We start from the raw sequence: 12,535 nt of genomic DNA on the forward strand, positions 1-12,535 counted from the left end.
GCAGCAGTGCAGCTCACCAGCTCAAATCCCCCTGCAACTCAGACTAATCTGAGCACAACCAAGCCCCCACCCAAACAGGACACACCCCCAGCCAATCAGAGCACAAAAAAACCCCAGCCAATCAGAGCACAGCCAAGCTCCCACCCAATCAGTTCAAACCCCCACTAGCAGTTAAAAAGGAAGAAACAGCTGCAATCACACATTGCTCCCAGAAGCACGAAGCTGAAGCCTGAAGATGACGAATGAGACTTCGTCGAAACGTTGCCAAGACACTTCGAATTTTACACGGGAGAAAACCCGAACAACCAAAGACCTACATATATATATATATGATTCTGTTACAGAAGTCATATTTTCTGCAATCTAGATTAAAGTGGTTGACATTAAGTTTAAATCTATTGGTTGCTCTTGTATTATTGCAATTAAAGCTGAAGTAGTCTTTGACAGGAAGGACATTACAATAGATGATTCTGTGAGTTAAGCTTAGGTCATGTCGAAGGCGACGGAGTTCCAAGTTTTCCAAGCCCAGGATTTCAAGTCTAGTGGGATAAAGTATTTTGTTGTTTACAGAGGAATGGAGAACTCTTCTTGTAAAATATTTCTGGACACGTTCAATTGTATTGATGTCAGAGATATGGTGAGGGTTCCAAACAGGTGAGCTGTATTCTAGAATTGGTCTAGCAAATGTTCTATATGCTCTGGTTAGTAGTGTAGTGTTTTTTGAAAAGAAGCTACACAAGATTAGTTTTACAACTCTTAGAGCCTTTTTTGCTATGTATTTGCAGTGGGCTTTGGCACTTAGATCATTTGACATGAAAACTCCAAGGTCTTTAACGGGATGGGTGTCATCTGTAAGGTAATGTCCATCAAGCGAGTACTTAGTGTTTGGGTTCTTTTTTCCTATATGTAAGACTGAGCATTTGCTGGTTGAGATTTGGAGTTGCCAAGTTTTAGACCAAGCGGTTAGATGATCAAGGTCTTTTTGAATGATAGATGTATTATCAGTGGTGTTAAATAGTTTGACATCGTCAGCAAAGAGAACACAATTACTTGAGATATGGTCACAAAGATGTATAGTATGTATACTATGAAGAGTGTATAGTATGAAGAGTGTTGGTCCAAGGACGCTGCCTTGAGGAATGCCACTCTTGACAGGAACAGGATTTGATAGAGCATTGCCAATTTTGACCACTTGTTGTCTGTTAGACAGAAAAGCAGATATCCATTTGTGAAGGGGTCCTGAAATGCCATAGGATTTTAGTTTTAGGAGAAGTTTATCGTGTACTACTGAGTCAAAAGCTTTGCAGAAGTCTATGTAGATTGCATCTATTGTTTTGCCTTGATCAAGATTTTTAGTCCATATGTTTTTACAGTGGAGAAGTTGTAAGTTGCATGATAATTTTTTCCTGAAACCAAATTGTTTATTGGAGAGTAGGTTGTTTGCTTCTAAGTGTGAGGTAATGGATTGGTTGATGATTGATTCCATGACTTTGCAGGTGACGCAGCATAGAGAGATTGGTCTGTAATTTTCGACTAATTAAATTCGAAAACTTTCACGACTAAGATGCGTGAAAGGGTCTGAATCCATTTGGAGGAGTCCTGAAAATACAGCGTTGCCAATCCAAATAGGATTTTATAGATTAAAACAAGCATTTAATTTCATGCAGAAACCTACTAGTATCCAATGCAAGACCTGCAGAATTAGTGTCAGATGGGTGTACTGCCAACTGCCTGAAAACACACAGGATGCTACTTTCTGGCATGATCTTCAAAGGCAGTTCAGTCATGAAGGAGGGAGGGAGAGAGGGAGAGGGAGGGAAGGAGAGAGAGAGAGGGGGGGGAGAAGGAGGTTCTTTCCATTATGGAAAGAAGTCTATATAAGGACGCTATTGCCCCTTTCATTCACAAAAATATACAGAAGGGGAGTGTGATAATGAATGCTTGCCCTCTGTTAATGTCCACATAATGTTTCAATGTTACAGATCGGCAACATGCATGATCTGCAGTAAAAATAGCCTGACAAAAACATACATTTCAATACCTTTTCACATTATTATAAAACAATCTGGGAAGTAATAAAAGGATACATCTTGGGTTGATAGATGGCCATTATGCAAAGCTATTCTTCTGCTGATTTAATATCTTTCTTCTTTACTCCTTCCTTCTTCCAGAGTGGGAAGGAACAATTACACATACAGTATATGCCAAGTTGGGTCCTCAACTCATTAAGCGAATATCTCTTGTTCTAGCATTATGCAGCTATGCATCACGAAAATATACCATTACCACAAACCAACCAACCAACCAACCAACAAACAAATAAACCATTCATAATTCCAGCACCCCAATTTTATTTCACTGAATGTTTAGGAGGCAGGAAACACATAAACAGTTTGGAAACTAAAGAAGAAACAGTTGCTTGTTTATCCCTCATATGTCTTTACTTGACTGGGTGGCATAGGCCCCTGCTATGAGTTACCATGGCAACAGTGCCAGGCTTGCTGAACACAGGCTGTTTTAAGTGCACCAAACGCCTGATTTTGCAACCTTCCTGTGGCTGCAACTGAGCCATGGACATAAGCTTCTCTGTGGCAGCCTAGAGACCTACTTACATGTAGAAATGAAACAATGGGACCAAGCAAAGGACTGAGTTTGCTGGAGCTTTGCATCATACCTATTCTGCACAGGCCACTGCAGGCACCATCTGCTCTGTGCATGTTAACCATGCACGTTTCAGAGCTTTCATCCCTCTTCCCTCCCAACCAGAAAGGCTTATTTCAAAGACCTCAAAAGAATTAGTAACAAATAAATACAGTCATTTACACTTCTGATTAATTTAACTCTGAAGGCATTGTCTTTCAGTTCGTTTCAGATCATTTATTACCTTTAAGTAAATCTGCACATATGAACAGCAAGTAGAGAAATATAGTTTAGGGAATGCCTCAATACAGTGAAATACATTTTCCTTTGGGAAAATTATTATAATGATTAAGAAGATTAAGCTGGTGCATAATGTATTAATTTAGTATGTATATTTTATTTTAAATGAATGCTACTTTTAGCTTTTTGAAACAGAAAGATATAAACTGTACAGTATCTACTGTAATTCTGAATTAAAAGAAGTGTAAGTTTCAGATACTGCTCAAAAGGATATATGAAACAGATGAAAAGGACAACCCAGATATTCTTCTTGCAACTATTGTCTTACTAATGATTTATAGCTTCTTCTAACACTATATAGTTATTACTGATAGAAGCCCAATTTCATTTCCATTACATCAGCATGCCTTGAATTATAAAGCTACTGTAAATAACCAACTTCTCTGTTTGTTTTTTGAGAACCAATAATGATTCAAATGATAGCCTAGAAGCAGAATAGTCTGCTTAAGTTTTGAGCCACAGAAACTCAGTGGGTGAATCTAGGTTAGTCAACTTACATCAGAAGGTGGCTACTTAAGAGGATGCAGGCAGTATTGTGTATTGCCATTTAAGCTCCTGAATAAAATTTGAAACACAAATATAATAAGTAAATAAACATCTACCAAGGAAATGGCCTATATCTTTATATTTGAATGCAGTAGCAGCCAAGATAAGTCACACTTGATTTAAGAAAGGAAGATAACATTTAAGCATTTCTTCTCAGACAAATTTATTGAATTAATCATTCCTAATTAATAGAATTACTATTCTTGGAAATAAGAAGCTGAACCATTTATAGCACTTGTTGTAGTAGTAAGCATCACTTCCTGAGGATCAGGATCACCCTAGTGGGTGTTGTATTAATTTCAGCACAATACAGAACATTATTGTACTAGTTTTCTAATGTAGAGGTAAGCTACCCATGATACCTTTTAAAAAGATTAACTATAAGAATATTTAATAGCAAGCCAGGTACACTCCTATATGAATAAAAAGTAATGGATGATGCAGTGAGAACTTGGCATTTTGTGTCCAATCATCTATACTAATGTGCACTAGACTCATGATGCATTTGGCACAAATTTTGATTTATTTTCCAGAAACCAAGAGGAGAAGGCAAAAATACTAACAATGTCAGTTATACTTTAGCTATAAGCACATTAAGAAGAGTTTCAAAAATCCTGAGAAAATACAGTTCTATTATTTTCAAGGATGAGATATCAAAAATTAATGGCCAGAAGAATATTTTTATATCATCTTTTTCCAACTATGTAAATTACTGCTCTGGGATCTTTGGTTTTTTGCTAAACATGCCTGCAGATCTCTAGACAGACAGTTTTTTGCTGGCTGAGAAGCAGCTGTTGATTGGATATCCAGTTAAAGAGCCATTGTTAATTCATTTACTATCCATAATCTCAGTGGTTATTTTTTCCATCTCTTTTCAAAAACACTGCTTCATTTATTCACTAAACTAAGCTACACTGAGAGGATAAAAGGGTGGTGGCCATATGATTTAAAACTCCTTCTTAAAAAAAAAACAATTGACATATTAAGTCTTTAAATAAAGGAGATGCCTGTCAAATAGGTAGAGCACTTTTCCATGGTGTAGTAATTTTCTATATTCAGAGAATTCTTTCATGTGAAAAATCACTCAGTCATAGAATCTGCAGTGCTAGAGACTATTTCAGTAAGAACCTGGCATGGATAAATAGGTAACAGAAAAATATTAAATGAACATAATAAGCATGCCATGTGAATTTCAAGTAGTGGGAATATATCCAAATTGATAGCATTTTAATAGAACTGTAAAGTGGGGAAGGAGTGTACATGGTTGAGCTCATTGAAAAAATAAAATTCTATTCTACAGATCTTTATATAATTTTCATGCAAAAGGCAAGACTCATGCAGACAGTACTGAAATTTTGATGGACAGCTAAGTCTTGAAGGCTGAAGATGAGCTGCGTGTCAATTACTGAATTGCTAGTAATTGTTTGCAGAATGGTAGAATTAAATTATTGACCATCTGAGTGGGAAGAATGCACGGATATCATGAAAAAATAATGTAACGACCAGTGGAATTTAATAAACTTTTCAAACTCCACAAAATGTAATTATTTATTTAGATATGCAATATATTTTGATGGTAAAATACACACTTATACGGTTTCCCTATTGGGCATTACATTTTGATGCCACTCAAACAACGAGTCAATCTAGCATGGTGCAGGGTTAGCTTTTAATATGATTGCTGGTTGATGACCGTAATAAAGTTATATTCTATGCTAGCTTTTAACATGGGAATTCTAAGCTCATATCCATTGTGACTTTGAAGAAAAAGATCCTTTCTCTTATTTACAGCCTCAAAGTTGATGTAAGATTAAAATGCTACTCTGTCCTTCTCGAAGGAAACACTGGATAAGTTAATAGAATAGTATCTTGTCACCAGGGAATTTTTATTCCAATATTATTATTAATATTATGATGATGATGACGATGACAGTATACACAGCAAATGAGATAACTATCCTGGATTTCGTATCACAGATCACTAGTTTTATTATTATTATTATTATTATTATTATTATTATTATTATTATTATTATTATTATTATTATTATTATTAGCATGCACACATCTCAGCATCACATGTAGCTTGATTGTTAGATATCAAATGGATATGTAGATAACTGAATGACAACTTTATCCTTTAAAAGGAAATAATCAGTTCTGTAAATTAATAGAGTGGCATAGTTTACTCAAATTTTTACTAGATTGCAAAGAACATACACATAATATTATTGTTTGTTTGGATATTGTACTTATAGACTAGGGGTCCCCAACCTCTGGTCCATGGACCAGCAATTGGGCATGCCAGCAATTGGGCTGCACAAACAAATTAATCTCCATCCGTGGAATACAGGCAGCACACAAAACCATGCCCCCTCCGGTCCATGGAAAAACCTTTCTCCATGGAACCAGTCCCTGCTGCTCAAAAGGTTGGGGGCCTACTGCTATAGACCATTCTCTCTAGCAGAGTGAGAAGATTAAAAAAAAATCTGACTTTCTGCTACTTATCCCAATAATCTAAAGCAGAAGATTCTAAAACAGAACACTTCTTCCTCCTCAGTACAGCGGTAAAAAAATAGCATTTTCAAGAAGGTTGCAATTAGCTTCAGTTCCAGATTTGTCATGAAGATTGGTGCCTTGCCTCACCATTATATGCCATGTGAAATAACATTCAGAATCTAGTTTCAAAGACATAACAAACACAACATCAATAATACAATATAAGTTCTTTATAATACCCTATCAGTGAGTCACACAGAAAAATTATGGGAAAGAAATCTGGAACAATTTATTTTGTATGCACTGCAAAAATCATTGATGTTTTTCAACTCCCTATTTTCAACCATTATATACAGGAACCATTCCTGTATAAAACATATGTCATGTACCTGATGGGCTAAGTAAGCAGAGATCAAATGAAAGAAAGGTTGCCCAGGAGAATTTCTATGGAAATGTTTTGCAGCTATATAGGATGTCAGGTAATAATTAAGGAAACACTTCACAAATTTTATGTATCAAGTTTCATTACACTGGCTCATTGTTGACAGGATATAAGAAGACACTCAACATAGATTACAAAAGGAAAGTACACATGATATACAGTATATTTGTTTTGTTCATCTTGGAATCTATTCTTTTGTAAGAAAAGGCAGAAAGAAAATTGTTGCCCTTCTATTGTCAGAATACTTGAGATTCCCTTTCCCCCTCCCTTTCGGTTTTGATTTACCATCTCTTCTATGTCCTAAAGTGTGGCAAAGGACATGATTTGGTTGATGTAATAGTTCCTTTTAACCCAGCCTTCACCACTTCTCCATATTTGGCACCATCATACGCCCAAATGAGTGAACCAAGAAAAGGGAGAAACATACCCATGGATGCCACATAACTGTATAAAACATTCTGAATACAGGAGGCTTCTTTCAATCCAGCAGCATTTAAGAGATTTCTCTTCCAAGGCTAATTTTAAACAAGCGGGTTGAAAGAGACACTGTTCCTTTGGGACTACAGTATAGCAAAGGACAATCATGTCAAGCTTTCCCTTCTTTTACATCTCCTGTGTAATACCACCTCTACTTTTTTTTGCTGACCTGAGGGTAAAGGGGGGGGGGGTGTTGACAAATAAAAAATGGATATAGCCTGTAGAATTTGGATGGAAATGTACGCCACTGAACAGGAAGGGTAAAAACCTTTCAGAACCCCTACATATTCCTGGATAAAATTCCCAGCACTACAATCAACATAGCCCATACTCAAACTTAGATGAAGAAATTGGAGGAAATAATGGACATGGAGCCTTTCTTTTCTATTAGATCTCCAGAACCCTTCTCTACATTTCTAGGGAAGCCAAAAACCCAAAAGGCAAAAACAACAACAACAAATAAACAAAAACCCCAAACCTAAACTCTGAAGCTTAATAAATTTGTTCACATCTGATCAATTTGCTCACTAGGATTCATATCTACTGCAAGAAATAAATTATTTCCAAAAAGATATAATCTAGAATCAGGACACGTACATGTTGCTACAGCACAAAGAAAATAAAACTTAAGGGACACCTGCCTGGCTATTTTTCTGGGATGGAACCTTGATTCTGGAACTTTTTTATCAAAAGATATTTAGTTGATAACAAATCTGTTTCATTGGCATAAATAAAAGCCTTTTTATTTTAAAAATCTATGTTTAACTTGATAGTTAACATTTCATCATCACGTTTTAATTATCTGGTTTTAAGATTCTGTACTAAGAATGAGCCACTTTTGGAATGAACAATGAGTGTGAATACTAAATGTTTCATTAAATCAATACATAATATAATAATAACTGAGTATCAAAGTTAGCTCAGGATCATTCCCAGCCCTAGCTTTATGCCAGCTAACTAACAACTAACCCTCTAAGTGAGTATGTGCTGCCTCTATGCTTGGCTGCTATAATCATTTTAATAACAATATGTAGTTTTTCCTGCCTTCACTTTTGCCAAAAACAAGCCAGTATAGTTTCAATGGTGGAGCCATTCATACTCATTTATCTTACCCCTTTCACTGAGATTTAGCCTCAAAGCAATTCAGCTAGGAACACTGAGGGATACTTTGATTTGTATCTCTCTACTGAAACCTAGATTGGATTTAATTTTACAAATGGGCCCAATTCCACATGGGTTCAACTTGACCTGTTGAGTAAGATCATGGTCCTTAACCAGAATTTCCTAGCAAGCCGACAAATGTCAAGTGATGGGCTTATCTCAGCCCCAATTCTTGTGTAAACAGCCTTATGCTAATTCCTCCTCTTCTGGAATATAAACAATTCTTCATGTTTAATCTAGCATAAAGCCACGATTCATAAACATGCTTCTTTGACTCCTGATTCTAGGGATAATTTTTATCTGAATATACCAGCTTTGATCAATCATTGGTAATTTCTTAAGGGAAGTGTCTATACTTTAAAACAAAATGCAGGAACGGCATGTCATTGGATTGTCATTATCCAACAGCATACCCTCCCAAGAAAACATCAAGACAATGTCCCACTAATGAACAAAAAGTTAAACTGATATAGCAAAAGCTTAATAACAGCAAAGATCCCGAACATGGAAATATACTGAAATTTTGATTATTCCCATTTATTTCACATCTTGCTGTATTCAGACTGCTTGGACAAGCTTAATTCTATCTGCCAACTTAGTGAGAAAATGGAGATAGTGGCTGTATTCATATGAGGTGGCTACCCATAGATAATCCATTTCTGGGTTTTACATGACACAGTGATCCAGAATGTAATCACACTTGACATAAAATAGAACAAGGCCAAGTGGACTCGAGTAGTTTATGTTTGAGTGGGGCATGCAAGCAGCCTTAGATGACTCATTGTCATCCTCTTTGGAGCCCCTTCTGATGAGCAAGCAGCAACAGTGACATCTCTGCTCCAGGTCCTCACCCACACAGCTCCACCTGCTGTGCAGTACGGAGGCAAGGAGCCTGCTCTGCTCAGGGCAATCTCCCTCGCAGCTTCCTATCACTCGGTTCAACAAGCGAATAATAAAGGTGATCGCCAGGAGCAGCATCTCTCCACTTGCTCACCCCTTCTTTCTCTAGGCAACGCGCAGGAAGGCTGGGCCTAGCGTGGCCTCTCCCGGAAAACCGAGGCAGTGGCAGCGGGTGTTCTGGAGTCCAGATCGCCCGTTCCAGTCTTCAAACGACCCACCTGCGTGCGGTGCGCCCACCTACCAGCTTCCTCTTTCACTCCGCCGTCGCGCAACTAGAGAAAGGGCAAGGAGTGTGTAGTCTGCCGAGGAGAGCAAGCTATGGAGCCACTTTCTACCAACTGCACCCAGCGCTGCTTCCCTTTCTCTCCCCGTTTCCTTGGGTTGGGGAGGGCGGGCCACGGAGGGCCTCTCGGCCAAGAGACGGCGTGCCGTCATTGGCACAAAAGGCCTTGGGGGGCAAAGAATCAACCTGGTTGCCAACTTGGAGTGGCCATAGCTTGGGATCTCGGAGCGTCGGAATCCAGCGAAGAAACGGAAGAGTTTGGGGACTGGGCCTGCGATTAAGAGAAGGGGCAACTAGGCCGGAGGGAGGGGTGAAGGGGGGGAACTCACCCAGCACGAAGTAGGGCAGCTCGGTGTTCTCCAAGTCATCGACCACCACCATCTCGCCGGGAAAATCATTGCGGACCGAGAAGAGCAGCTTGGGCTCAGAGGCCGAGGGGCTGTGCATGATGCTTAGGTCGTTCTCCCTCAAGAAGGGCAACGCTGACACGGTGATGCTCTTCAGCTTGCACTCCATCTCCTTGGAAGGGTCCCCGCCTGCTTCAGCTGGCCCGGCAACCGCGGGCCCCGCGGCCGCGGCTGCGGCCGCGGCATTGGCGGCGGCAGCCGTGAGGCTGCAGCAGCAAGAAAGCCAGATGCAAACGCCAGCTAAAGCCATCTTGCGCCTGATCCGCCTCGCCTTGCAGGCACAGAGGAGCCGGCCGAGGGGGCGGGGAAGAAGATCCCTGGTCCAGAAAGGGGCTTGCAGTTGCAATGCAATCAGGAAAGGGGCGGATTGTGGGAGGCTCTTTGTCTCCAAGGCGCTGCAACCGAGCGAAGGCAGGCGGAGGAGAAGATCAGGCGAGCGGGTTTGTCTCCGAGTTGGCTGCCTTCCTCCTCCTTTGCATCTTCTCCCCAGCTCACTCACGCACACAGGCAGCTAGTCACCACCTGGATTATACAACGCCTGGTAGGGAGGGGAGCCGCAGCTATATTTTGCCATGCAAAATTGTTTTCAAGCCTTTCCCAGGGCCCTAGCAATTGAGAGATGCACCTGATAGGCACCGTGTCAGACACAACTTCCATTTAGTTCAGCCTCTTTTTCTCAGTGGCAAACTAGATATTTCAGAGAATTACACAAGTCAAATGTAAACCAAACCACATCCCAACCCTTGATAGGATACCCTGCCCTTCTATTTAGTTATTGTGGTGAATAACTGTTGCCGGGCCTATCCATCCCTTTTAACACCACATATCCCAAAGTAAAGGAACCAAAACCATTTCCATTTTGGCACCAAGAAAATTAAAAAGACTGTCCATGAAATCACCAGGAAGGGAACTGAACTTGAAGGAAACTTTTATCATTGTTTTTCTTTAACTGAATGAAGCGCTTTATTTTTATTTATCTTTTTTAAGTCAACAGAGTGGCAACATGTGGCTTTCCTTAAATACTCCCTCCAGAACTGAGCAGGGCGGGGCAAATGGGAAATCAACCAAGAAATCTCAGGATGGTAGGCTGAATTAGGTTTTTAATCACCTTGAGATTAAAGACAATTACAATGACAGTAACAATCACTCGTGTATTGCTACCAGGAAGATTGCACATGATTGTGCTTATATGGCTCCCAGTTTCACAGCATTTACTTAATTCTGCTTCACTGATCTTAGGGAACAGTGCTGCATTTCCTTTTATGTGGAAAAAAACATTTAAAGCTTGCAGAAAATTGGATTTTGTGAATCAAATGACTTGTTGCTATAGGTCCTTCCGTATAGACCTACTGATTCTTTAGCAAAAATCTCTGCACGTGATCTGCTTGAGATCATTTTGGTGAACAGTGGAGTGAGTGTTAGCTGGCTTTGTTTTTTAGTATTTTCTTGTCCATAATCCACTTACCAACCTTACTGTGAGTTTCCAGCAACTTCCCCAATTATAAAACTGTTTGAATAAAAGTGCTCACTTGTATTGCATTTACCACTGTTATATTCTGTACACATTGAAGTATTCGAATTGATGGAATCCAGAGAAACTTAGATAGATATTCCCATTGACTTTTATCTCATGACTGCATGAATAAAGCATTGCTTCAAGCTGAAGCTCCTAAATTGCTAAACAACATGCTTCTATCACAGACAATGTATATTTTGAGACAATGTGTAAGAACTTTTAAACCTGTGAAGTAGATTAATATGGAAAGACTTTTTCAAGAATCTCATTAAAAAAATTGCTTCCAAGTTCTACTTCTCCCTAATTTGCCAAAATTCTAAGCAAAATGACTCGGTTTTTCCATTGTCACCCACCCATGGCATAAAACATATTTTTTCAGTACATATTCTAACATCTATACTAGAAAGCTATTTCACAAAGTTCTTGTTGCATAAAGAAATGAGTGACATTTGAATCCAGATCTCTAGTGTAAAAATCAGCACTATATTCATGGACAGAGAATACAGAATGTGAAAAAGTATTAGAAGGAACAAAGATTGCATAGTTTTGCAAATGAATAACTATATTTGGCTCATTATTGCTACGGGCACTTATAAAACCACCAAGAGATCAATATCAGCTCATTAAAGACAATGGACAATTTCCCATTTCAAATCAAGACTGACCATGATTTTCTCAAGAAACTGGAAAATACAGTACCTTTATATAGACAGACTGCTATAAAATGAATATTTTTAGGGAAGGGATACTTAATATATACAATTAATGACAATTATTCTCTTGATATAGCATATTAGGGTTTTCAGCCTAAGCTGAAAATTACATCTGGGACATTTTTCTGACATTCTAAATTACTTCTAATAATTGTGCTGCATTCAAACATTGTGAGCTTTTTTAAATGTTCATCTGAGAATTTAATTATTTAAAAAACTATGATTGGTTTGAATGCTGTTAAAATTTCATGAAAGATTTGTTTATTTTTTTATTGATTTCAACAGATTCATACTAAGAATTCCAATGGCAAATCACTGAATCAAATCTAGCTGACTTCAACAGTTTTAACACTGGATTAAGCATCTGCTTCTCTCTCATTTCTCAGTGTTGGAGTATTTAACTTTGTTGTAAAAATACCCCAATAAAAACCCAAAGAGGAAACCACAAGCAACAAATCTTACTTTAAGATCAGAGGTTTATTTTCATGAGCAATTTGGAACATGAATAGCCAAATAGCAATGCTATTCCACAACAAAACTTACATTATTAAACCATTGCAGTGGGGTCCAATGACACACAGCAAGTCCAACAAGGACTGCCATCAGGCAAAGGACACAATTCTCATCTCAAGCCACATTTCTTATACCTTC

At 38.6% G+C, this 12,535-nt stretch overlaps 1 protein-coding gene across 1 annotated transcript in view; it reads right to left on the reverse strand.

Moving 5' to 3' along the window:
- ASTN1 (astrotactin 1) overlaps positions 1–9,921 on the reverse strand; it is a 251,664-nt gene extending 241,743 nt beyond the window's left edge. Inside the window, exon 1 of the mRNA XM_058177507.1 lies at positions 9,578–9,921. Coding sequence (XP_058033490.1) covers positions 9,578–9,905 — 328 coding nt within the window. The 5' untranslated portion in view covers positions 9,906–9,921. The remainder of the gene's footprint in view (positions 1–9,577) is intronic.
- Positions 9,922–12,535: the final 2,614 nt, after the last annotated feature.

Source organism: Ahaetulla prasina, chromosome 3 (assembly GCF_028640845.1).
Source record: "Ahaetulla prasina isolate Xishuangbanna chromosome 3, ASM2864084v1, whole genome shotgun sequence".
Lineage (NCBI taxonomy): Eukaryota > Metazoa > Chordata > Lepidosauria > Squamata > Colubridae > Ahaetulla > Ahaetulla prasina.